The sequence below is a fragment of the Apteryx rowi genome, unplaced genomic scaffold (genome assembly GCF_003343035.1).
Source record: "Apteryx rowi isolate R43461 unplaced genomic scaffold, aptRow1 scaffold_803, whole genome shotgun sequence".
NCBI lineage: Eukaryota > Metazoa > Chordata > Aves > Apterygiformes > Apterygidae > Apteryx > Apteryx rowi.
In genome coordinates, this window is record NW_020451098.1 from 159,410 (window position 1) to 186,551 (window position 27,142).

At 38.7% G+C, this 27,142-nt stretch overlaps 1 protein-coding gene across 1 annotated transcript in view; it reads right to left on the bottom strand.

Annotated features, from left to right (window-relative positions):
• The window catches only part of MAP3K5 (mitogen-activated protein kinase kinase kinase 5), a 101,300-nt gene that overhangs the window by 73,884 nt on the left and 274 nt on the right, over positions 1-27,142 (bottom strand). The window contains 1 exon segment of the mRNA XM_026089238.1: positions 26,989-27,142. This exon segment is cut by the window's right edge and continues 123 nt beyond it. Coding sequence (XP_025945023.1) covers positions 26,989-27,142 — 154 coding nt within the window.

Consider the following 27,142-nt stretch of genomic DNA (forward strand, 5'->3'; position numbering starts at 1 on the left):
TAAAGGTGGCAGGACTATATGGTTACACTGGAATAAGACAAACCCATTTATCAAAGTTTTCGCAGTTTCACTTTCAAGGCAAGTAAAAGAACAATAGACTGTGTGCAGGGAAACAGAGCAGTGCCCTCTCAACACTTAAGCTCTTGGTACAAAGTACTCTGAAGACCAGGGACTCACAGTCCACTCCAGGTGCTCTTGAATATCTTCTGTGCTGCAGCAAAGAAAGTCTGTTCAGACTTTGGCAGACTAATGAGAAGGGRGGGTGTATTTAAGCAGGCTGAGCAAAACAGGAGTAAAAAACCAAAGAAGTAGAAGAACTGCACTTCCTGCAATTCCACTGCTAGACCACAGGTTGCAGGAAAGCAACACAAGTTTTATCCCTTACTTGGGTCTTGTGCATAACATTAAATTTCCACTTTCTCCAGAAAATGAAAATGGAGTTGCTTACATACCACTGATATAAGCTATGTAAAGAAAACAAGATCACTAGCAGAGTGTCATCCCCCTGAGATCTATGGGTAAAAAGTCTTATAGTAGACCTTATGGTAAATGTTTGTGTCTTGTTAGTTCATGAAGGATAAAATAAGTTTAGTCAAAACCTTCTCCACCATTTCCTTAAACAACTAGTGTGTCTACATGGATGTGACAGAAGTGTAACGTTAACATGTGTATGAGCTTAGCTCTGACCTCGATAGCAGAATCAGTGTAACTGTAGCAACATGCAGGTCAGTAAGCTCTTGGGGTCCATTTCGCAAACCACCCTGAGCTCTACCTAACTGCTGACAGTAACCCAACTGTCTGCAACAAGGCTACCTAGTTACAGATTAGCTTGAATAACCACATGCTGTGCTGCAGACATAGCAACAACCACAGAGCAGACATACTCTATGTTATTTGGCTAACTAATGTCTACGCCAACAACAGTTCAAAAAAAGAATACCACTACATGGGGAATCTGCCTCCTATTATCCCGCAAAAATAGATTGGTGTGACGGAATTAGAGGAACTTTACTTGACCCTTCTCGCCTGAGAAACAGGGGAAGCTCAAAGACTTGTCTTTGCAAAGACATACATTACAATTTGGCATAAGTTACAACTATGTGACCAAACAATTCTTACCCGCAGTGTAAATCTACTTAGTTCTCTTCAAGCTATGCGTGCAAAGACTGGGGACTTAACATATAAAATTTCTACTAATTAAACATTCTTGAGAAATGGTAAAAGCTTAAGACTATCATATGAAAACAAGATCAAGAAGGGTAAATATCCATTACTGCATATAAAGCCCTTTGCTCTTGGCTATTACCAGTGCCTTTAGTCACCAAGAAAGTGATAAATGAAATGCAGTGGCCAAAGTTCGTCTCCTACTCATTGTTTAAAATATAACAGGGCAAAGAAGAATGTTTAAACAAATACTCTGAGATATTATACATGTACATCCTACTTTCGGATACTACCTGCTTACTACAAGGCTGCCAGGAAAAATAATGAGTACAAGCAGTGCAGTTATAAAACTAATGAATGTTTAGGCTTGCTACATCTTCCAGTTGATTTGTGCTAAACACATGACTGTTGCCTCACATTCACTGTCCAAAAATTAAGGCAACACAAAACCCAATAGCAGCAACTTCTTGGACAGGCCAATATTTAGTTGTTTGGGGGGGGGGGGAGTGTTTTGTTTTCCCCTCCCACTTGGGAGTAAAAGGCATAGTAAGAAACTCTTTTGACAGAGATGTAGGCAGAAAAAGGACTTAGGGCAAAATTTATTTCAATGAAAATCTGAGCACAAAGTCTTTCATACTGCAGTAGCAACCCTCCGTTCAGCATTGTAACAATGGTTTCAACAAGTTGTGACATTTGAGTAAGCTTTCAGGAATGGACAAAGGGAAGACATCCTCATCTACTTCTTCATGGTTCTGTATGTTTGGCATGGATATCTTTTTTACCCAGAGATTGCCTGCATTAACTAGAACACCAGCTTAAACTAAGGCAGTCCCTGCCTCAAGAAGTTTATAGGCAATAAGGAGATGCAACAAGTGAGACTCCAACCACAAGGTGTACGGAGAGGAAGCTTTAAAGTAATTAAAAGAAAAATTCTGATGTGAACTGGCTATAAAGTCCAGACAGCAATTTCATCAGCCCTTCTACTAACTATTGTTTAACAACAGCTACTGAAGCAGAGACGAACAATAGTTTTTACCAAATGTTTAACTGATTCATGGTATTTGCTCTGCTGTCACACAGGCACGTTAAATAACTTGCGAGCAGTTTCTCCCACAATGCCTCAAGGTGCTTCTTAGACCTGTACAAATCGATTTCTGTCAGCTGTTGCAGCTAAGTGGCTCAGATCATTCTCATAAAAGCAAGTGTAAGACTTCACAAAGCAGAACCATCCAGACAAGGAGGAGAAAAATCCCCAGATGATTACAGTTTCTTCTAAAATCAGAGTCTCCAAGTGAAATCCTGGCCTTGCTGACTGCCATATGCTTCTTTTTTTTGTGCCAGCATGAGCGTGAAGGGAATAGCACCTCTTGATTCTACAATCCAAGGTTGATGGGAGCAAAACAGAGGCACTTACTGAAATAAAACAGCAGAAACTGACAGCTAGCTGGTAACACAAAGAAAGATCACACAGATGTTAGCCGAACGTATGATGGGGGCAGGGAGAGGGGGAACAAAGGAGATGACAAACCTGAAAAGGTTTGCTCCCCCAAAGAGGGAAGCGTGTAGGAACTAACACAGCAGCTACCTGGCAAAATCTAAAGGATTATCCCAATGATCTGAAGAAGGCTCAACAGTACAGAAAGGGTTATTGCTGAAGAAAGTAAAACAGAAAAGAAGAAGAAAGACTGAAAAATTCAGTCTATCTTGGCCCAAAACAAAGGACTGCAACTTAATCACATGATTACAACCCCCAACAATTTAAAAAAAAAAAAAAATCCCTCAGCCTGATGCACGTAGGAGGAACTCAGCATTAGGCAAGAATAAAAGATGACAAGCAAACAAAAAGCCATGTATTTAAAAATAACCTCAATATGTTCAGGCCCACTGTATCTGTATCAATCCCAGTGAAACAGACTTTCTAGTCCCAAGAATACCAAATAATAAGTGTTATCACCATTTTTTGTATTAGAAAACACTCAGCACTCAGAGAATTAATTAATATGTGCTCAAGTCTTCAGCTGAGTGCAGCTAGTGAGTTTCAGGATCCTGTACCAAATATTCACTAATTTTAAACAATCCAAGTACCTTTGCACCTAACTGGCCAAATACTGAGTCCAAACAAATCAACAAACACAACAAAAAGAGTCAAGGAAAACAAAGCGAGCTACAGAAACTCAGTACTTCTACTTTTAGAAATTGTGTCCAGAGGGCCGGCATCACTGCAGGTTTTTTCAATGTTGATTGAAGCACTCCTTCAGCCTAGACAAGATCTTAAAAACAGATGTGATGCATGGTAGATGCGCGATTTTTTTTAAGACCTAAGACCTAAATTTAAGACCTAAGAGAGGAAGGATTCTTCCTTCCCTGGAAAAGTGACTGTGACTACTCAGGAAGAAAGTACTTGCGGGATCACAGGTGTGCCAAGAGAAGAGCTCAAAGAAGGAAGGCAAGAATCCTATGAAGAGCAAACAGCCAGGCCTCAGAGATGATTGAAAGAAAATTTCCCATGGTCCAAAGTAAATATAGAGAGCTTGCTACAACTCCAAAGGTGCCAAGTTCATTAAAACTATACCAGGAAACAATGATCCACCTTGAGGATGCAACAGGCAGGAGGAAAGTTGATTATAAGTTCTTTTTATTTCTGTTTTGCATGCCCTAAGTGACCTAAAGTTTTCTCCATCTAATAAGAGAAGTATCATAATTTTTATGCCAATAAAATACAGCTATTTTGGTTTATATCATGGTTATATACTGGGTTTCTTCAGGGAGCTCACTATGATGAGAAGGCCTAGGCAGATTCATCTCCAAGCTCCCAGTTCAGGGTTTCATCATAACAGCTAAAGGGATCAGATCAAGCTCTGTTTAGCTCAATCTCCTCTCTGTGAGAAGCAAGCAGTCAATGTTGTAAAGGTTGTAAGAATAGGACAAATAAAGAGTGACCTTTCTCAGTATACCCAGCAATCCACATTCAAGAGACATTTTCATAAAACTCTTGATCTAACTCAGAATTTTAACAGCAGCAACTAATTTAGCGCTCACTGTTGTGTGCATAATTAAAGTTGATTTTCCTCACATATGTTACTTTGCATTCACCATTACTGCACTTGAACTGTCCTATAACTGCCCATTTGCTCGGTACCATAAGACTCTTCTACTACTCTTCACAATGAATCTTAGTTTTGATGAGCCTCAATATAATCAGCAAACATCACCACCACACTGTTTATCAGAAGAGTCTCTTCATTAGAAGAGTCAGTCATGAACCCTCTGAAAAGCCCCGAACAAAAAGAAAGTACAGAGCAATCCTTTCACCAGCACATTTTCCTAACGGTAACCTTCCTTCACTGTGAAAACTGATCTTCTATTACTCACCCTTTACTCCTTCAGCTGAATTGTTTCTTAAAGATCTCATCTCTGTTAATTTTTATGCTTGTCTCTTTAAGAGTCTCTGGTAAGGGATCTTGTCAAAAACATTTGGGGCACTCACATATATTATTTTAAATGGATCAGCCTTCTCTGCATGCTCACAAAGAAAGACTTCAGTATTTTAAAGCCTGATTTCCCTGTATAAACAGCCATGTTAGCTCTTACCTACTGCAAGGTTTTATCCATGTGTCTATGGAATGTATTCTTTATCTGTATTTTCAGCCCATTTGTCTTATTGGTGTTGCATTATCATCTCCCCTTCCTGTGGTGCCAACATCAACTAAAGTCAGAAGTCACAGACTATAATTAATAGCTCAGCATTTTTCACTAGGAGCTCCTTCAGAACTTTCAGGTGATCATCATATGCTTCCTACGACTTGTTACTATTCATTTTATCAGCTTGTTCTAAAAACCTTTTCTTCTGCAACTTAAATGTGAGGTAGTTCCTCAGACTTATCCCTTTAAAGAAAGTCTTTGATAAGACCATAGCAGGAAAGCTCTATCTTCAAGTCCTCCTTTTATGACTTGATTGCACAGGATCCCTAGATGGCCCCCTGTTGCTGAAGCATTTGAGAAAGCTTTTATTTGTAGCTGTCTCCAGTAGGTATTCCTCAAAATCTTCTGGGAGTCGTCTTATTCTTACATTTAATTTTCTATAGCTCATGATTTTTTCCCTTGTCACTCCATTTGAACATAAGTTCTACTTTCAAAGGGGATCGTTCCATTCCTTTATCCTTTTAACAGGGCCACATTCTGTGGGTTACTTTAAAATTTCTTTTAGTAAGTAGCATGTGTTTTCTGGGAGGATATAAAGGGAAAAAAAACCCCTTAATTTGCCTCCATGCTATCTAAAAGCTTTACACTTTCTAGTTACTCCTTTCAATTTCTTGTTAACTAACTCATTTTTCTGCAAGTCCTAGTAGAAATGTGGTCTGTGGCAAAGATGAGGCCAAGCCAAACTAGAAAGCTAAGCCAGACTGAGGCAGAGAGTGTGGACTCTTCTGAAGAAGGTGAGAACCCTGCCTGTTAAGCTCACAGCCTGTTGAGAAAGAATTCAGGAGAGATGTTTCTAATCAAAAGATGTAGAATATTTTCTCACATCATTATTTTTCAAGTCCTGGCAGTTAACATTTCCCAATCCAATGACAGCAGAACTAGTTTTAACATGAAAGATTCATTAGCAGTGAGCACAAATGTAAAAATAAATACATAATATTTTAAGAATATGATGAACAGTAGTTGGAATGTCAGTACAAAATAAGGATCTTCCCAGGCTTCTGAAAAATTTGAAGCAGAAGTATTCTAAGACATGTAAACAAACATGTTTGTTAAATATCTTCACTTACTTCAGAAAATATTTCTATCCTAAGGAGAAAATATCTTTCATATATAATATGGTATTTGAAAATTTTAGGCTGCAAGCCCAAAACTTAACTGAAGGTACAGAATACATCCTTCTATGGTTCTTACCACCCTTCCCCCCAAAATCTCTACATTATGACACATTCGTTGCAGTGTTCAATGTTTTCCCAGGAACAGACAGACACCAATCTGAGAAGACTGAATTCCCAAGGGCTTAGGAGTCTCACATACCATGCTAACTAATAGAAAACACCATCATTGCTTAAAAGTGCACAGATCTTTACTTATTAGGTTTGATCCAAAAAGGAGTACATTCTCAGTAGCTGTGCTATTCATGTTCTGTTAAAAGACTGACATGAGAAGTCTCACGTAAATTGTTTGATCGTAGCTATTAAGTTGGTAATATGTTGTGTTGTTTAAACTTAAGGACTCAGGAGTTCAACCTGGTACCTTACCGCACTCCTACTTTTTGCAGTTTGTTCTTGAACACTCAAACTTCAAATTTTGTAAAAGTACACTTTTTTCCTTATAGGGTAAGAATATAATTTACCAGTGGTTCACTGTCAAACTGTGGTGCCATGTGAAATGACATCTCACAAGGATCTGTGTGAGGTGATATCTGCATTAGGGACTTGCAGATGAATACTGCTAAAATTTGTCAACACCACCAATTTGGAAAGCACCCTGAAAGACAGGAGTGCAAGAATCAGTCTGATAAGTTACTCTGAAATAAGACTGACAAAATTCAGTAAGTTTTATATGGAGAGTTTTATATGAGAGACACAGGGGGTCATTATCCTCCTCTACCTGGCACTCCTGAGGCATTGGGTGAGATGTGCACAATCTGGGGCATAACTGAAAGAAGATACACAGAAGAATATCCAGAAGAAAGGAACACAACAAGAGCAATAAGGGTTTTAAAGACACATGATTAAGAAGGAATGATGGAAGAATCTGGAGTTGTTTAGTCTGAGGGGGAAAAAAAAAAGTTACAGGATATATCATTACTTCTCACTTCACATGCTTCTTCAGTGTAAGAAGTTGTTGTCAAACAGAATAGCAATTAATTTTACCTGTGTTCACTGAAGGCAGAAAAACAACAGGTCTAAATACAAACTTACTTGAAGTTAATAATAAAACAGAAAAAGACCTCAAACACTCAATTTTATTAAATGTTTTATTATTATTATTATTTCTTAGAATACATTGGCTTCCAAAATAAAGGAGAATTAGGATAGATTTGGGGGAAAGACAGTTTAACTTTAAAAGGCAACTGTGTCCACTCAGGATTTAGGAAGGCTGAAGACTCTGTTACTGGAAATTTCCAGTAACAAATTGTATTTCTCAGGAAGAAAATAGTATACCCAATCCAACTCTGGAGCCCAAAGTGGATTAGTGACTTCATGGAACCACTGCTAACTCTACATTCTTCTATGATTTGCAATGCCCTTTTTGTACTTGCAGGCAGTGTGCACAGTACACTATTCTCGTTTAACACAAATGTACTGTATTGTTGTTTCAGACTTCATGCTGTTAGGATGCTAACTTTGTATATTTTCTCCATGTATAAAAATGCATAACAATTTAATTATTCTTTAATTAAAAAAACAGGAATGTTTTTATGCCAATATCTATATTGCAGATATTGTAAACAGTTTATGTACATTTCTGATCTAGTATATTTGACTATACATATACACACAGGAATTAGTATTTACAGTAAAGGAGCAGACAAACACCCTCATCAGCCCCAAACCTCATTTTATTTACTCTTTCCAAGAAAACACTCATCTGGAACAGATGCATGAAAACAGGTAGAGAGACCTTCTTTCAAATTCCTGTGAAATGAGAAGTCAAAATGGAAAATTTGCTCTGACCATGCTCAACTGCAGTGTGATTAATTTCAGCACAGAAGACAAATTACACAAGAGTAAAACAAAAAGTCCTATGAAAACATTATTTTTATTCCAGCACATTCTAGATGTTTCTCATTAACTTTCAGTGTTTTTACACAACTAAGAAATTGCTAGAGACGCCTTCTGCAAAACCTTCTTCAGATATCTGAGATACAGGATGTACCTAGAAAGGTCTAAAGAGGATGTTGTCTTCAGAAGTACTCAATATTAGCCAAATTTCCTTCCACTGAAGTCAACAGTAAGATAGTTCTGAAGGACAGAGCAATTAGGTTACTGTAAGAACCCTTAAAAAACAAAACTCTTCACACTGAGAATTGGCCCAGCCAGAGATTTATTGCCAAAGAGCCATGATCAGTGTATATCCTTTACCAACAATGGCTACATCAACAGCTTGCTTTTTTAAACTACTTTTATCCACCTTCAACATACCCACAGGCACCCCTTCTACCTCAAAAAGAAAGATGTATTTGACAGAAATTGGACATTCTATGAAGAGCATGTGCCAAAGCATCCCTAGGTTTACCGTTACTATTATGAAGCCTAGTCACCCAGAGGCCAAGACGAGCTTGATTTCACTGGACCTAACTTGCCTCAAGTACCTATGACATGTCAGCATGTTCTAGGGAGATCCTCCAGGACACACAGATTAGCAAATGCTAGTTATCCTCTTCCAGCTTCTTCTCTGCAGGTCTCAATTCCAGGTTGCAGAACTCCCTTCATGCTTCAAAAAACATGAGCTCAAATACTGGGTTCCCTGGCTTTACTGTGAAGGTGACCCACAAATGAAAAACTGAGCTGCTACCAGAGAAGAGCATCTTGACAGAAGAGTCCCTGGAGCTTCACTGTCATGGAGCTAAAGAGGCAGGCCAGGCGGCACTGCAACAGTGCACAGAAAATGCGTATCAAAGCCAAGCTGGCACTAAATTTATAGGCAGTCTTTCTGCTATTTCAGATACCAGACTGATGCCAGATCCAGGGTAAACCGGTGTGCCTCTGTGAATCAGGTCATACTAGCTGATGATCTGCCCCCACTTGTCCAATAACAGGCATTAAACAGGCAAGTCTCATTCATATTTGTATCTACTTCTGGAATACATTATTTGCAATTGTATTTGTCTAGCAAATTAATTAGAGAATTTACTCTTTAATACCATCTCTCAGTGAACTGTGTCAGTTCGGTCTTAAGAATAGCCTCATCAAGTCAGATCAAGAGGTCCATCTAGCTCAGTATCTGAGCTTTACTACCGTCACCAATAGTTATTAGGAAAAAGAACAAAAAAAACAGAACAAGCGTGGAGCCGCCTGGTACATCCTTAAACCTCCTGGAAATTCAACAGTCTAAACAATCCCTGAGTCATTTGAGTGGTATTGGGACCATCATGCATAATAGCTCTCAGCAAACCTACACTTCACAAATTTTAGTCCTTTCGTGCAACCCTCTACACTTTTCACCTTCACAACATATTATGCCAATGAGACGTACAATTCAACTATGTGCCTGTATCAAAAAGTACTTCTTTTTGCTTTTTTTAAAATATGCTTCCAGATAAGACCTAGGACACCCAAAAATTAACAATGAAAGATCATTCCTTATTCATTCTTTCCTACCAATTCCTGATTTTGAATTGTATCACTTTTCCCTTGATTTCCCTTCTTAAGTCCATATCTATTTAGTTTCCATCTATATGGAAACAATTCCATGAATGCCTCTGATAATCCTTATTTACCTTCTCTATGTCTTTTAGCAAATCGCAAATTCATTTTTGAGATAAGATAAATAGAACTGCGTACGATAATGAACATATGACGCAGCACAAATTTATACAGCAGGAGTGACATTTTCTAGTTTGTCCTCATTCCTTTCCTAGTAATTCCTGACATTTTGTCTTGATTACTCCCATGATGTTTTCAGAAATTTATTCACAGCAGCTTTAACCTCTTTTCTGAATGCTAAGATACAAGGAAATAAGCATGCCCTACAGCATTTATTCCCACTGGGTCTTTGTATTCGTTTTCTTTTAAAATCTGGCGACCACACTGGCCAGTRTTTCCCAAAATAAGCATATATAAATACTACTTCATCAATTGATTCATTCCTTACAGGTTCTTACAGTAAATTCACCACCTCTAGAAAAAACATTTATTATGATTTATTGTCTACGTGCAATGTCCTAGACACTCATAGCTACTTTTGCTCCAGTTTCACCAACTGAGGTATTAGGGGAGTATTATGACAATACAAAAAGGTAACAGAAGTTGAGAAGAAAATTGTTACATCCCGTTTCTAAGGTTTTTAGTACTTAATCAGGATGACTCTGTGGCTTTGCTAATTTCCAAAAAGTTTCATTTAAATGCAAAAGCTGATTTCTAATTTTTCTACTCACCTGTATTTTAAAAAGCCTATTTATGATCCATTTGAAAGAAATCTTTGAAAAAGATCTACCACAGTCTCTGCTCCCGTGCCTCTTCTACCTTACTCATTACCAGATTAAAAAAAAAGAAAAAAAGAGAGAGAAACACTACTCCACTTTCTTCCAACAACAAAGACAAGCTAGAGAACCACAGTAAGCTGATTTTACCACTTAWCACCAGTACTAAGGCTTCAGCAAACAAACATGACATGAAAGCAGGTAGGACAATCTCCTCTGGGTTTGGTCAGACCTTACTGATCTGTACATGTAAGCATGGCTTCTGCACGCAATCTTTCTTGCCATTTAGTACGAAAAAATCTGAATCCCTTGTACCACCTGCAGCATTCAGCCACACAAATCAGTTACTTTAGTCAGCAATTGGAAAGTGCAAAGTAAACATTATTGACTTAATCAAACTTCAGTTGAAAGTTCACTTGAGTTCCACCAAGAACACTGCCTAAAAACCTACTTCATGCACAAAATAAAATCTCAAATCTAAGAAGGATTCTATAGTTTAAAGTATTCAGGATTTAAGAAACCAACCCCTCCAACAGACACTGACATTTAGCACATGCTATTACTTATCTCTGTAGCAACACTTCACAAAAGATCTCCTCAGAATCAGTGTCCCACTTAGCGAAGCTCTCCACAACATGGACTTAAGTCATTTTGCCCTGTGACACAAAAGCCTCAAATCCTTTTAAAATTTAAAGGACCTTGTCAGTATGCTAACAAGGAGAGAGCTTATCTCCAGCAGAAAGAAGCAAAGTTGCAGCCTTGCACACAGTTTCAGGCATACAAGTTAGATTACAGTACAGGTATTGCTAGTTACAACAAAGTTTGGAGCAGCAGTAGTTTTGTAAACCCCATCTCTCATCAGTTCCTGAGGATAATAATTACAAAAGCCTTGGCTTTCACAAGAAAAAAAAAATGTAGCCCTCACCTAGAAAAACAGAAAAACCTGAAACTGTGATAATGCTAGGCTTACAAAATTTAAAATAAATTAGAAGACTTACACGAAGCTGAAGTATACTAGTTTTTCCTACAAGCTGTGATTTTGATCCAGCTTTTGAATTTAGGCCGCTAGTGCACAATCATGGGATGTTTGGAACTGGTGGCACAACAGGTTTATTAGAACCAGAACATCTCTCTGAGATTAGACCCATGCACACACTCATCTAGATCTTCCTTTATTCAGCTGAGTATCTTTTCAGATAGATCAAGGCTGAAATTATTTTCAGAATTTGAGATATGTTTCCTTGCTTTGGTCAAGCAGAACACAGGCCACATACCTCTAACAGACATGAAACATGAGGGCGGCTAAGAGTGGTGTAGAGAGGTATCGGAAGGGAGGAGAGGGGGAGATTTATTTCTCTTCTTATTGAGGTAAAAATAGGACAAAGCTTTATTCTAGCTGCACTACCAAAAAAAGTTAAATATGTGCATGTGCGCATGTACAAAAAATTAACTTAGCATTTAATCTCCTGGATTTTCATACTCAAAGCTTCCTGAGAAGCAACTGTTAATTAGCAAACCAATATATTAAATTTCACTAGAAAATACTACATGCCTAAAATTACTACAGCTCTCACCACCACACCATCTGTCACTAAGATAGCACTGACTGTCCAGCCTCACAAGTAACTGCACTTATTGCATCCCATAACAGAAAACGGATATGACTCATCTGAGCTAAGTTCTTAACACTCTACATGAAGGCTGGTAATGGCTGCAAAACTAGATTAAACAGGTCTGATAAGCAGGTCTGCTACTCCAAGTAGTCTCCAATAGCTATGACTTCATTCTCATTCAATTTGGTTTTATGGCAAAAAGATTAGCCTTGACTTATTGTGATGTAACTCTCTGTATGAAAATATGAATATTCAAACTTCGCTTCCAAAGGTGAACAATCTTTGCATATAACTCTAGCGCCAAAAACTGTTTTTGTTTTTTTACAAAATTGATTTAGAATTATTGCAGTAGAGTCTCATATCCAACCATTTTGTGAGAAATTTATTTTGAACTCTTTTTCTTCTGGTTTGATATTAAGGATCCTTCAGTTAAGAAGATATGAACTGATAGAAGTCATATCCTGTTCATATCAATGATCACACTGGCAGCACACATCATCTACTGGACAGCTCGCAAATTCAGCAAATCTGTTCTGTCCTCAGGTCTATCTACAGCCTATTGCCAAACCTCACACAAGTCACTTTACTCTCTATTCCTCCAGTTTCACCATCTTTAAAATGATGAGCTTGCTATTTGCTCTCTCTATAAAGTGCTACAGGATCTATAGATGAAATCCACAAGTAGATATATTGTCCATTAATGGGAATAAACCAGCCCCATAGCCAATGGAAGCAACCTTTAGACAAGATGCCAGAAGTGGCACTAATGCTAAATTTGATTCTGCAGTATTAATGCAGGGACAGAGTATTCAGCAACCTAGCAAAATGCCAAACTCAACTTTCCAAACAATGTTACTGTTCCAGTGGCAGTCTTTGAAACAGAACTAACACCCTAACTACAAATGAGGTTATACATTTTAAATTTCTTATGTAGCATCATAGTCTTTGAGTAAGGACAAGGACCAAAGGAGAGGAATTTCATTTGAGCTAAAAGAAGAAAAAAAAAAAAGAAAAAAAAAAGAAATACAGTAGATTTACTTTGTAATAATCTATTGCCATTTAGGCTACAAACTAATCCATTAGGTTTTTTGAATCACAGCAGACTGCAAACAGCCATGCTAACCTAACTAGCCCACAGCTGAACCCAGGAGAATACACAAAAAGAAGCTTATGAATTTATCAATTCCAACTGGCTAAATCAGTGGTCCAAGTGAAAGTTTGATGACTGGCACAGGTTAGCAGATCCAAAAATGCTGTGAACCATCATATGCATTTTTTGCAGGTACTTACATTTTTATTCCTTCTCTACTTTATGTGCAGGATAAATATAAATGTTTCCATCCCAAATAATTTCTGGAAGTCAATTAATATTCTAAGTGTCCTGGTACCAATTAACTAAAATAGCTCAGTATGCAAGATCTAACTGCAAGATTCACCCTAGGCTTCAAGTTCCATTCAAGTTCAAGTGATGAACTGGTATGATAACAGTTATTAATGCTAAAAATAAAGAATTTTCAATGTTGTCTTTTTTTCCTAAAACAATTACTATACCATTGTTTCTGATGTGAATAGGAAAGCTACACAGATGCAAGTCTTTGAATAATTGCTAATGAAGCAGATATGCAGCTTTACACAAACTAAACAACTGACACAGCTGGTAAGAAATATATCTCAGTTTTGATTTGTAAAATATTAACATATGAATTCCCATGCTTCAGCCTCCTCTTAAACTTCTAAATAAAACACTGGAGAAAGGAAATCATTTAGAATTAAGAAACATCAGAGGGATTCTTGGGGGGGGGGAGGGGAAGCAACAACCACCACCTACTCACATTTTCATTTTCAGCAGAGTAACCTGTCTTTCACGTCCACGAATGGTGAGATTTGTCCAAAAATACATGGATACAAGGGCCAGCACATTAAACCATGAAACCAGAAACCAATTTTTCCACTACTGAACATAGCTTTTACAATAACATTAGCCCAAATTAAGCTCCTGAAACTTCATTTATTTCTTTCACAGTCAAGCCTCTTCATTTTCCACACTGAAGGCTTATTATATAACAGCAGTAATTCAAACAATCATAATATGCTGAAATTAATCACTGAAAGATATTAGATTTTTCATCAAAATTGGAACAGAGAGGTACTCTCTCAGTTACACCTTACAGTTGGACTTTAAATCCAAATGTACTGAAAGGGATACAAAAATTTTTACATTGTATCAGTCATGACTTTTTGCATGTTACATGCAGAGACAAAGTAATTTATGATCTGTACTGGAAATGACACTCAAATGCTGTACTGGCTGTCTAGTTCTATAAAATGTTTTTTGAAAGTTTTTTTTTTTTCCTATGGGCAGCACATATTAGCAGATTATTCCCTTGATGACTACTGAGGCCTAAGATTTGCAATAGCCACTCACTGCCACTCATTATGCTTAGGTGTAACAGAAAAGAAACCCGAATTTGGAAGCCGAGGGTTGTGTACTGACGGATGCAATAGCTTTAACCCACCTCCATGGGATACATATGACAGAGCAACTCTGCAGGTCCTCAGCTGTCAACATAAGCTTCAAATCTCTTTTAAACCAACACACTTGCTATGCCTAAGCTAGGAAACCAGTAAACCAATGCTAATTGATTAAATGTGCCCCATACCACACTCTTGCATGAGGATCAAGTGGCACGGAAAGGCCTACATCTATATTAAGCTCTCCTACCCTCAGATGACTGCCTTCAAACTGCCTACTGGGAATGCTCCAAAACTACAAGCAATCATTTGAGATCACGTACTAAAACCATGCCAGGAACTGTTCTAACAATTTAACAGCGTACACAACAGAACCCTGGTAGCCATGGATGTTCTGTAGCACCATTCAATCTGCTCGCAGAGACCCAGAATCTTTGAACTTCTGGTTGCTGGGATGTCCTGAAGTTTCTGTTCCAATCCAGAGCAAAACCCAAACAATGTTTTCAAGTTTACAGGAAAACTGACAGTTTCTGAAAAATACCAGGTTGAAAGCACAAACAGCTGGCACAGTCAACATGAAATATACTCCTTAATCACCCTTACTGGAAGAGGAAAGAGTATGAAGCAACCCGCAACTAGACAGGATCAAGAATAACATGAAACCACACCTTTAGGCAATCTAAACTCAGGTTGCTGCAGTCCCACTTCTGGTCTGTCCTTTTGAACTCATGCTGAAACACATTCAGTCAGTTCAGTGAACTTACTCAGCTGAAAGCTAAGCAAGAAAGAAATAAAAAAATTAATTATCAGTCAGGTCAGCTCCCTGACCTGCCTCACCATGAAACTACATGAACACTAAAAGCAGCACAGGAAAGAACTATGTTAGTACAGCTTTTGACCCCACTTAAGCTGTCATGGGACAGTACCTCATAGGTGTATAACATATTCCTCAACTGTTTTAGCAGTCTTCTCTAGTGAGAATAACTCCACACAAAATTGGGCTTTATAATCTTTCTTTCCTACTAATCACTGCAATTAGAGACACGCCTCGATATTCTCTTTGAAGGATGATTCTCTTATCCAATATTGATATGCATATTGCAGTGTTTGTCATCTTACTTGTACTTATTTCTTTATCAGCACTACAGAATCCTGCCAAAATAGGCCATGCCAACTAGGCCTTTTAGTGTTGGAGGTCTGACACAGTTCTACTGCAAAGGTACTGTTARAAGATCCTGCAGTAGTAGCTCTAAATCAATAGCTTCAATTAAGAAATTATTTATTCACTGGATATTCTGATGAACTGATTTGAATCCTGAAGACAGGCACTTGCCAGTTTGCAACCAGTCAGCATAAACTGAAATCCACCAACGAGCAGTCTTGGGAAGTATGCAGTGGAAAAATTTCCTGGTAGGTAGCTATTCTTAAAGTACTTAAACTAAGAAGAAATAGAGACAAAATATCAGGTTGTCAACACACTGATCACTCAAAACAAGGACACTTCTGGGACACCGCAGAAAACAGACCAAAATGTGAGCAGTTAAGCAACAAAAGGGACTGGAAGTTTTCCAGTTACACACCCATCTGGCAGGGCTTGCAACAGAAGCTCATGCTTTAGTTTTAGTCCATTTTCCTAGTGCTATTATTGCATTTTGTCCCTCTTGCATCAGCTGGAAATGGAATCTCATGGGTTCTGATAATAAGGATTCCTGCCAACAATCCTGTTTGCTTGTTTCTTTTGCAGAACATTTTTATAATGCATATTTTTAAGAATCTCTCCCTTTTCTTCAAAATTGTGAAAATGCTCCCAGGTCCGTTGAGATACTTAAACCAAGTTAAAACTACAAGAACTTCTGTTGTTATTAAACCTCAGAGAAACTGGTGCAGAGTAAAGCTTCAATACAAGCTCTTTGAGCATCAGCAAAGTCCAGCCTACGAGGCACTGACAACTTACCAGCCAACAGAGAAGACTGCCACACAGTCCAGGACAGGTCCTGCAAAAGCTTTTTAACACAGCAGGGCTGGGCTGCGTCACGCAGTCTGGAGCCTGGACAGTGCTGCCCCCGTTGGGTCTAGGTTGGGAGAAGGGTGGCCCAGCAGCCAGGCTGCACCACCTGTCACCAGCTCCTACCCATGCCAGAGGGCTTTCTGCCTCGTGCCAAGAGGTTCAGGAAGGACTGTCTCTTCAGTTATAGCCCTGGACACAGCAATGCCATGTGAAGTCCAGACCTCACCACTGCAGAAGGCTTTCTGTGGCCACAGTAAGCCAGGCTATATCCCCTGCTGCCCATGGTCTGTGAAACTGGGAGGCACAGGGGAAAGCACACAGCACTCTGCTCACTCTGATCTAGGGGCAGAAAGGAACATACTCCCTCATGAGCAGACCAGAAGCAGAGTGTGCTGTAATAACCCAGCATTTCCTCACTGATAACGGCATTGACCACGTGAGCCTACACTCAAGAGAAGGGTAATGCCTGAAAAGCCTGCCTTTTCTCCCTCTCCTCCCTTTAGAGCTGCAGCACTAGGGAACATGCTCTTTTCCCCTCTATATACACCCATGAGGGCCTAAAAAGATTCCTGCTTTGTACAGCAGGTACAGCAATACTGAAGTTATACAGGATATTCAGAAGTGCCATTTTTTTCTAGTCTGCCCTGCAATCTTTCATATGCTTCATATGCACTACACTCACTATGCCCACGGTTGTTACTCCTAGTTAATAAATCAGGAAAATCTCCAACTTCAGTGACAACCCTTAAAGACACAAAAGGAGTAAAATACGCTCAGGCAGAAATATAATGAAACAAGAACCACCAAGCTTTTGAGCTATACAATTTCAAAAAGAAAAATATGAAGTTCTGTTCCACCATTAATGAACATACACTCAAAAAAAGTGGTTGTGGAAGGTAGCATGGCATGACATCCTCTGCAAGACAATAACACAGTCTTGAAACAATAATATACATATATGGAATGAATTAATCGTGGAAGTTTAACTCCTGAAATAAGTTTTAGCACCATAAGTCAAAGAAAGTAGTTTTTGTAGCAGTTTGCATGATTTTGTAAGTTACTGAAAACATTTCCAGGAGACCACATGTTGCAGGTCTCCAAGTAACAAATTGAGTATATTTATTATTATAGGAAGTACCAGTGGAGTCCAGCTCTACAGAAGGCAAAAAATAAAACTGACCTCAAGGAAACAGATAATACAAGTAAATATTATTTTAGTTTATTTGCACAGGTAACAGCCACTTAATTTCAAGTGAACATGATCAATTTAGTGTTACCAATTCTTCTGCAATTGCACATTCCTGGGATTCTGATGGTGTTTGGACCTGACCAAATTCTGCTCCTAAGGAGCCTGGGAAGGATTCCCAGCTCTTCACACCAACTACCTGGCAAAAACTCTCCACTTCTGACTGTGACTTGGAAGACAAGATTGTGTCCAGGAAGCAAACAGCTTCTGCCCATCTCCCCAAATGCCACATGTCACTTACAACAATCACATGCGCTGCAAGGAGCAAGTGAAGAAAGGATGCTGCACATACCAAAAACCTGGCTTTCACCAACATGCCACATTATAGCCAGCATGTGAAAGCAGAATGAACAGTCAGCGTACATACATCTAGACTGAAGTCAATCCATTTTCACATGAATTGTCTGGAAAGTTCACGCTGGAAGTCTGAGAAGCCCTACCTCAGATATTGCATTGAAAGGCAGCAATAAACCAATAAGACATGAAATTAAGCCATACTTCTAGCACGAGCATGTCTCCTCTCACAGATATTTTTCTGACAAGAAAGAACAGTACCGTCAYGCTTTTAAAAGTGCATGCATCTGTAAAAACCATCTTGATGGTGGAGCAGAGGAAGTAAGAACTTTAATCTGTGGGTGTGCCTCTATGGCGGAGTTAAATGAGGCACTTGGCTACTGTGTCTATGTAACTGGATAAATTTATCCCAGGCATGTGGGGCCACACTTCAGAATCATAAATGAATTACTATAGTCTCCTGGGTGTTTTTTTCCTTTGTTCAAGCCTCAGGGCTTTCTGAGGCTTGTTACTCCTGCAAATTGCAGAACTCACTTCTCCTGCTGGAAAAAGAGAAGTCAAGGGAAGGTGCCGGAGGACTTGACAATTATTTAACCTGCATTTTCACAATACAGGTTTCAGTCTATGGTCCCTGGTGAACCAGAAAGTATGTATTGAAAGCATCATTATACCTGTATCAGACACTGATTGCAAAAAGGGGAAGAAGATCAGACAAAAATCTCTCCAAGTGCTGTGGATAACTCCTCTGTGAAGACATCACTGAAAAGCTGTCTTCACCACTGGAAGTGACAGCTGCTTACTTGCCCAAAGCACACTCTCTGCAAGAGACATCCACTGATGCCATCAGCAAGAAAGTCCCAAAGCACCTCATCCACTTTTTTATAAAAAGTGAGAAATGCAGAGCCAGATTTTCACTAGGGCATGTAGTTGCTCAATCAAAATAAATATTTCTTGTGGGATTTGCAAGAGTGCTGATTCCCACTGATTTCAAATGAGACAGTCCGTGGGAAATCTTTAAGACCCATTCAGCATCTAGCTGCATCTAAATGCATCTTAAAGATTATTCATAACAGGAGACAATTTAGAGCAGAATTCAACTCTGGCATGCCACTGTGTAGCCTCATCAGCAGTTCTCCATAATCAAGAGGATGATTATATTTGCTCCAGTCAAGAAATAATAATTTAGTTCTCAGAGGGAAAAAGTAATATACAATAAAAATAAGCAACCTGTGCTTGTATTATGTCAAGCTCAGTCTTAGGGCTTATTTTCTCTTGGAATACAAACAATTACAAGCTTCATACGGATATTTACCTATCAATAATCACCAGAAAATTCCTCAACTGTCAAAATAGCTTCTACTGTCATCTGTTACACATGCTCTCCTGCAAAAGATGACTTCATTCAGTGCTTCTTACATCTACCTCATTCAAGCAAATGTTGTATTTCTGAATATATCGGTGCATCTGATTATAAATCCACAGACATGCCATACGCGCTTAGGGGCAGGAAACTACCGTAAACAGTAGATGTTCTGGGGGAATCTGAAGCAGGAGTCTGTTATGAAAGAAGAGAATCCCAGCAAGAGCTTCCTTTTTACTAACCACACACGTGCAAAACCCACATTGATGCTGCGCCACAGTTTTCTTAGTTATGATTTACAAATATAACTTGCAGGTGACCTATGCATGAAAATACAGCAGTTCTAAAAAAAGCAACTGTTCCAAAGGGCTAGAGACAAAAGGAATAACTTTTAAATGAGCCATAGAATACTCTTAAAAGTGAGCTCTTCTCTACTATGAGACAGAAGAAAACAACCTGGCATAAAACTGAAACTTTCACTTGCTTAACTTTATTTTGTTAAGAGCATAACAGACTGGAAAACTCACTGCAGAAGATAATGGTGCTAAATGACACATTAGGCTTTTTCTATTTCTTACTTGATCCTTTAGGCATTTACAACACAATTTGTTTCATTCTGCTGTCACTTGTTACATATATGCAGTTCTCTGTTTTGTGCTTCTTTACTTTAAAAAGCGACTAAAAAGAGAAGTAAACTTCTTATCATGGCTGCAGTTAATTCAGGAGTCATTTCTGTATAACACATCCTGTTCGGAGCTACAGAAATGCAAACTGCAGAAAATAAAGCAGTCAAAGGCTTCCTTCTGTGTTACTCTCAAAAAGCATTTATCTAGCTTCATCCAGCCTTTCTTTTTTCCTCACTGGAGGACAACATGATGTTCAGTCATGTTGTCCTCTCATACAGCTATCTCATAATGTGTTTTACATCTCTACCAAATTTAAGAGACCACAATAGTTTCATAACCTGCATTTCTCCAGCTCTTCTCATGTGCAGTGCATAGTATTCTATAACATCGTTGCACTTACCCAAGCGTCTCACTGATACCATGGGGAGATTTAGTAAATAAGCACTGCAAGAGCATACCCATAATATTATTTGCATTAGGGCACCAGCTGGAGATTCACACCAGCACCAGAGCTTCTGTGCCCAGAGGATACCTGCTAGAGGCTCTGCAAGCCTCTGGGCCTGGGAAGAGCCAGGAGGAATCTCTTGCCGAGTGGCAGAGCTACAAAATGCTAGGAGAGGCCACCCGCAAAGTTTGAAAGAGCACCCAGGTCTCCTAGTCAGCATTATCTTCATACTTCTCCTAGCTCATAGAGCTAGGGAGCTAATGGGATACTAGTCTTCCACTCACCTATTGACAGGTAGTCTGACGGAAGTTATGCATACAGTATCAATATTGGAATCTGGTTATAAAGTTTACAGGTAGCCCAGCAATGGCAATATTAGTTTGGGAATATGCTGTTTCAAATCCCGTAACTTCCTCACAATTTAACAAAAGTTCTCTGATAGCACTAACCATGAACAAAGACTTTATACTGGCTTTTTTTTCCCCCCCCCAACTCATCTTTAGCTGTTTAGTTACACATGTAGACAACATTCAGGTGCTTCATAATAAAATAATGTTCTATGCTGAAGATATTCCATGCATTTGTTTTAGGTTTCTAATGCTGCCTCCTAGCAGAGTCTGGAGCTCAATAGCCAAATTGAAAGGGAGCTTCATAAGCCAGCCTTCTCTGAACCCCATTTAATGGTAACAACATACACTGTGCACTCAGACACAAAGATGCCGTACCGTAATACCTAACACCCCTTACATATATATCTTAGAGTCTGGCTGTAATATCAGCTCCATTCTGTACACCATCTGCATTAAGTTACTTGGTATTTCTTGCTCCAACTCATCACTCGGAATACAGTGCTAAACAAAAAAACAAACCTCTTTCAACATGAATTCCACAGACACTGCTACTAGATTTATTTGTTGTTTTTTTTTTAAAGCAGTTGCCCTTGACTCTGAAATTTGACAAGAATAACGCATCGGGATAATTTTTCCTGATATGCAATAAGAACTATTATTTTGTACAGTGTCTCTCCAGGCATGACACTATAGAAAGAGTATAGTAACTCAGCAGCAGATGGGGGGGAGGGGAAGTGTCCAAACAGTAAAAAACATGATGGATGCAAGTGCTGCATATTCACAGAAAGAATGTGCAGCATTTCAAGTGTCTGATGAAACTCTGTTAGTGAAATTAAAAAAAAACAAAAAAACAGGAAGTACAGAGAATAAATTAGTGAAGAAACTAATTGTTTTGAAAGAGAGGCAAAGTGGAGCGAAATAATACTTGCCGTTACTCTCTCTCTGGTACTACAAACAGCTAACACTGTGGGAAGCGTGCCTTTTTGTACCAGGGAAAACACCTAAGTCAACTTCTTGAAATCAAAAACATAAGTTTTGTTTTTTTTTAAAATCACTTCCTTTGAGTATAAGAGGAGAGTCTGCATTGGTGTGTCACAATCACACAACTTCCAGGAAACTAATATTAAGGCAAGAAATAAAAACTCTTTTTTTTCAAAGCCTAAAGTGTTTACCATGCTAAATAAAGAATTTTTGAAATTTAGCATCTCTAAAGATAAATAAGAAGAAAGTGCAGGAACGCAGATGAGCTCTGGTACTGCTTTACTTCACTTCTATGTACTTGTAAATGCTTAAAAGCACAATCCACATAAGTTCTGTGAAGTATGCAGAAAATAATTTAGATGCAGAACATCTTCCAAACAAAGTTCACTTTTACACAAGTGACTGCACTGGCTCTCTGAAGATTTGTCCTTTGGGGCCAAGATTCTCCAAGTATATTGCAGTAAGTGTTTTTAAGCCCAGTGAGCTGGCACCAGCTTTCTAGCCCAAACCTACAGGAATTTCAAAAACAATTATGTTGAATTCCAGAAAAGTGATACAAAGCTAAATCCATTATCTGTTATTTGATGAACTCTATCCTATTTAATCATTGTTACTATGGGGAATTATCTCAATAGCTTCACACAACATTGTTAGTACAAAACAGTATTGCAAGGGCCACTGATCCATGAAATATGAGTGTAAGAAGCTAAAGTTAAAAAAAAAAAAACCTCCTAATATAACACAGCAAATAAAGCTACAAGGAGATATTTGTATGATAAGCACATCAATCAAGATGTTTAGCTTTAGAACAAGCTTAAAACAAGTGACTGCACAGATCTGAAACCCCAGATCCTCCTCAGTCATTGACTTTGTGATCTTTCTTATCTTCCACCCATTTCTCTGTGAGATTGTATTCAAGAGTCTGCAGAAAGCTTGATATATTGGGCTTCCGACTCTCACAGAATCGCGATTCTTCCAAAAAAACTTAATTTTACTAAATAGGAGGCAAAGATGTTCTACAGCTTAATCTTGCAAGGCAGACAAGGAGGCGGAACATACACCTGACAATACTAAGCAAATGGTCTCTCTATYCATGCACTAAAAGTAGTCAGTGCACATGTCTGCAAAAGAGGGTGCAAGGTACCCCAGAACAAGACAAACTGTTCCTAAGATTTCTCTCTAACTCCTCTAAATTATATCTAATTTCTCCCAAAATATGAGATTTCTAACCTCTTTAAGAAGAAARAGGACAATTTTCACCTTTAGACTACTGTGCCATACAGATTATTCCAAAAACGTCTGTATATAAATTGGCTTGGTTTTGACACTTGTACACCACTTATTTTGCCAATCAGTTGAGCACTCACCCCTAATTCACCCTGTGCTTTAGAATCAATATAATTTAAGTATCAAATTACAAGTCAAATGCAACATTTCTTCAAGCAACTAGACAAAAATGGGCATAATCCTAAAAGCCTGTGTGAAAAACTCACCTTGACTTTGAGCATTTCCCTCTCATGAGGGGCTTATAGGAACAGATCTGGTAACCCAGATCACCGATTTATGTTTATTTTTCTTTGACAGTCCTTGTTACTTAAAAAAAGAAAAAAAAAAAACAAAACACTTTGTTCAGTTAGTCCATGATGCATTTGTTCCTGTATAATACAAAATGACTATTTAAAAATCTGCACAGAAAGCAAATTGTCCTAATTTCAATTTCCTAAAAAAGATGATGTGAAAGACAAAATGAATTGCTTACATAAACCAAACAAACTATGACTAGTCTTTTGGCTCAGTTTTCAAAAGGAACTGAGCATTCAAAAAAAAATTAACAGAACATGCAGATCAAGTCATTTTAATGTACAGAAAATGCACTGGAACTACAAATAATAATGGTTATAGTCATATGGTGTTCTAAAAGTTACTATCTATAGCATTATATAGATAGGTTTCTCTACATTACTATTTGTTTGCATGTCTTCAACTACTTGATTCTTTAAATATTTCTGAACCTTTTGGAAGTGAAGCTGAAGACAGAGACCCATAATTCAACTGCAGCAGCTCAATACAACTGAAAAAAAATCTAATTTAAATATTCTCTTTATGGATAAAATAAGCCTCTGAGACAGCTGGTCAACTTCAGATACATTGAGATTTGCAAGAAATCAGACAAGATTTTCTCTTCTCACCGTAGTATCTAAGTAGAGGAAAACACAAGCAATGCTGAAGTGTCTATTTTTGTCAGACACTTTTTCCAATACTTACTAGGGCTGATTTAACACTTGTTTCTTAAGAACCAAGTTTCTTCCAAAAATCAAGAGGAATTTAAACCATGCAAGTACAAATGCTAGAACAGGCCAATTCTTAACTATTTGGTGCTGAAATGGTTCAGCTATACACAACTAAGACCTACTCACTAATCATATGCATTGCTAATTATGTCTCAGCATTTAAGGACCATCAGTTTACTGAAGCTGGCAGAACAAAATTATTAACAGGCTAATCTACATTAGAACAGATGAGTAGTATTTACATCCAAGATTAGATTTTATTTAATACTTCTTGAGGTTCTCTTTGAAGTAGTGAAAGGCATGAAGTAAACCTACATCCGAGATCACCAAGAGTTCAGACTATGTTATATAAAGCAGAAACAAGATATTAAAAAAGGAGAGACTGATGATGGACAGATATATTATACTAGATCTACTGCCCCCCATCACAGTTGACTTGCATGCATTACAAGACTTGAGAGGTTTTACTGTTTCATTTAATTCAAAGTCATAAGCTTGAATTTCCAAACCTCCATGCAGTCATTACTTACTCTTGTAAGTCTAGTAAGACCTGGTCACTTGAATAAGAGTTACTTAATTTGAAAGTATTTGTAATGATAAATCCTTATTTGATGTTCAGTCATGCCATTCTATTTTCATGCACGACATTTTATTTAAATAATATAGTGGGCAGAGATTTTTTATTTGTGTTACTACTATCATCATCTTCAATCACTGAAAGCATATAGCAAGAGACAGGACAATAAGTGGAATAGGGAGATAGTTGATATTTACTTGTCACCTACATATGCTTTTTGACTTTTTTTCCCAGTTTAAAAAAAAAAAAAGCCTATGCAAGAGTTACACCCTGTTCCCATGTGCATTCTTCAGCTGACATAGCTTCAACTTTTTAATGCTGTCTTCTTCCTAAACTGATAGTCATTTTTTACTAGCTTAAAGTTTCTGGAGAACAACTAGTTCTTAAATATATATATATTTTATATATTTTTTTATATATATATACACTTAAGGATATATACTGTAAATAAAATGTGGCAGGAATAAGGAAACAAGTATGAAAACATTCAGATCTTTCTAGACCCAAGTTCCAACCTCAAAGTCAACAGCACAAAACAGTTTTTGGATAACAGCTGGTTCATGACTCCTCAGCTCAGACTGTACAGAGCATACTGGAAGCAGACACAAACTTGTTCTTATGTCCTGTTCTCTTCAGCCCAGGAGCTGGATGTTTCTCTCCGTTTTTTGAATGTTTATGGACTTTGCTACTAAAGCAGAATGGCAAGGTATTTTTCCTGTTTTGCAACACTTTGATTAAGTTCCCATAACCAAACAGTACTGAAAGAAAAAGCAATGTTTTCACACTTAAACAGCTTGCTCAAAAGTCATTGAAATAAGCAGCGTTATATTACGTAAGTGTCCAGTTATGTAGTGTTATATGTCAGACGCCTACTGGTAGAATTAAAGGGGCCCACTTTCAAGTCAAATCTCCCATTACAAGAAAAGCCTCTGTAAACTACTGAGACCCAGCCCATTGTAGAGTCCTGAGTGTAAAAACTAAGATAAGAGGTGTGCACACACAAAAAAAAAAAAAAAAAGAAAGAAAAATCACAGATAACCCACCTCTGTGAGCTTGTTATGATAGAGCTTCCACAATGAAACAAAATGAGACCCTCAGGTTTTAACTGCCCAACAACTAACAGGTGTCAGGGTTCTTAAAATCAGGTCTCTCTATCCTGTATGGGGAGAGTGTAAGATCCATACCGAAACTCTATTCCTTCCTATTTCCATTTGCTAGCACAGCTCCTCTGACTTCTGACCATATTAACCCTCAAGGCACAGTGCTGTAAAAGGTACAAGGTAACAGAAGTGACTACATGCTCCAAAACCATCTGTCTCCCACTGAACTGAAAGCAAGAGTCCATGAGGCAAAGTTTTCGGAGTTTCAAAGAAATGACATGCATATGCATGTTCATGCTGAAGAGTCTTTTGTGGAAACGGCCTACAATCCAGCCAGATTCTTTTCTTTCTGTTTTCCCCTCTTCCAGGAGTGGAGGAAACTACTATATTAGCCAAAACTTTTAAAGTGCCCATTTGCCAGTGTATTCCACACACAAAAAAACACACCACACAACAGGCTTAAAATTCTGGTTCAAGTCAAATTGCTGCTTCTATTTTTTTTTTTTTTTTAAGGCAAAAAGGCATTAATTCAGTACTCTAATTTTAAAAGTTTTTACGAATCTAGTAAGCAGCTGTTTTTATTCTCCATTCATCTTATACTTCTGTTAATAAAAAAAGAAAGACAACAGTAAGAAGCCTTTGGTTATTATTTAAAAAAAATGGGGCGAGATAAATCATAACAGGCAATCTAGGGTCACCATGGCTTCAAATCAAGGAGCTGCAATTTTATTGCTATGAAAGCAGGCAAACCGGGGTGAGCAGATGCAGCACAGGGAGGTTGTTGCCAGCTGACTGGATCAACGCACTTTGTTCCACCCCATCCATCATAAACCTTTCACGCAACCAGTATCTGAAGCACAAACTTCCAAGTATAAAAAATGCGCAGAGCGTCCCAACCATGCTGAATCTGCCGTACAAAGCTGCTGAGCCCTTGCAGCGACTGGCCACTTCAACCGCAGCTCCTGGGCCTTTTTAGCGAAAACCTGTCCCCCTGCGCTTTGTTACAGTGATCGAGAGGAAACGGTCAGGTCGTGGTTTATGCACAGGTAAAAACAAATAAATAAGCAAAACCACAAGTTCTTGCAGCCTGTGCTGATTCACAGCACACTTGCTGACACGGAGTTTCTTCTCTAAAACCCATTAGCGGGGGAGAGGAAAAGAAACAAGAAGAAAGCATCTGACACCCTTCGGCTGCCCCACGCAGGCAGGCGGCCCGCGGGGCCGGGGCCCCCCCGGGCTCGGCGTTTGGGGCGGGGGGGGGGGCGAGGAGCCCTCCCCCGGGCCTCGAGGCGGCCGGAGGGGCGGCGGCAGCGCGGGCGGGCGCTCACCTGCGTTGTAGAAGCGGTCCAGCACCGCCGTCTCGCCGAAGTCCAGCTTGCCGAAGTGCAGCGTCTCCAGCGCGGCGCCCACCACCTCGCACGCCTCCCGCAGGCTCTGCAGGGCGCCGCTCTCCGCCGCCAGCAGCGGCCCCTGGCTCGCCTC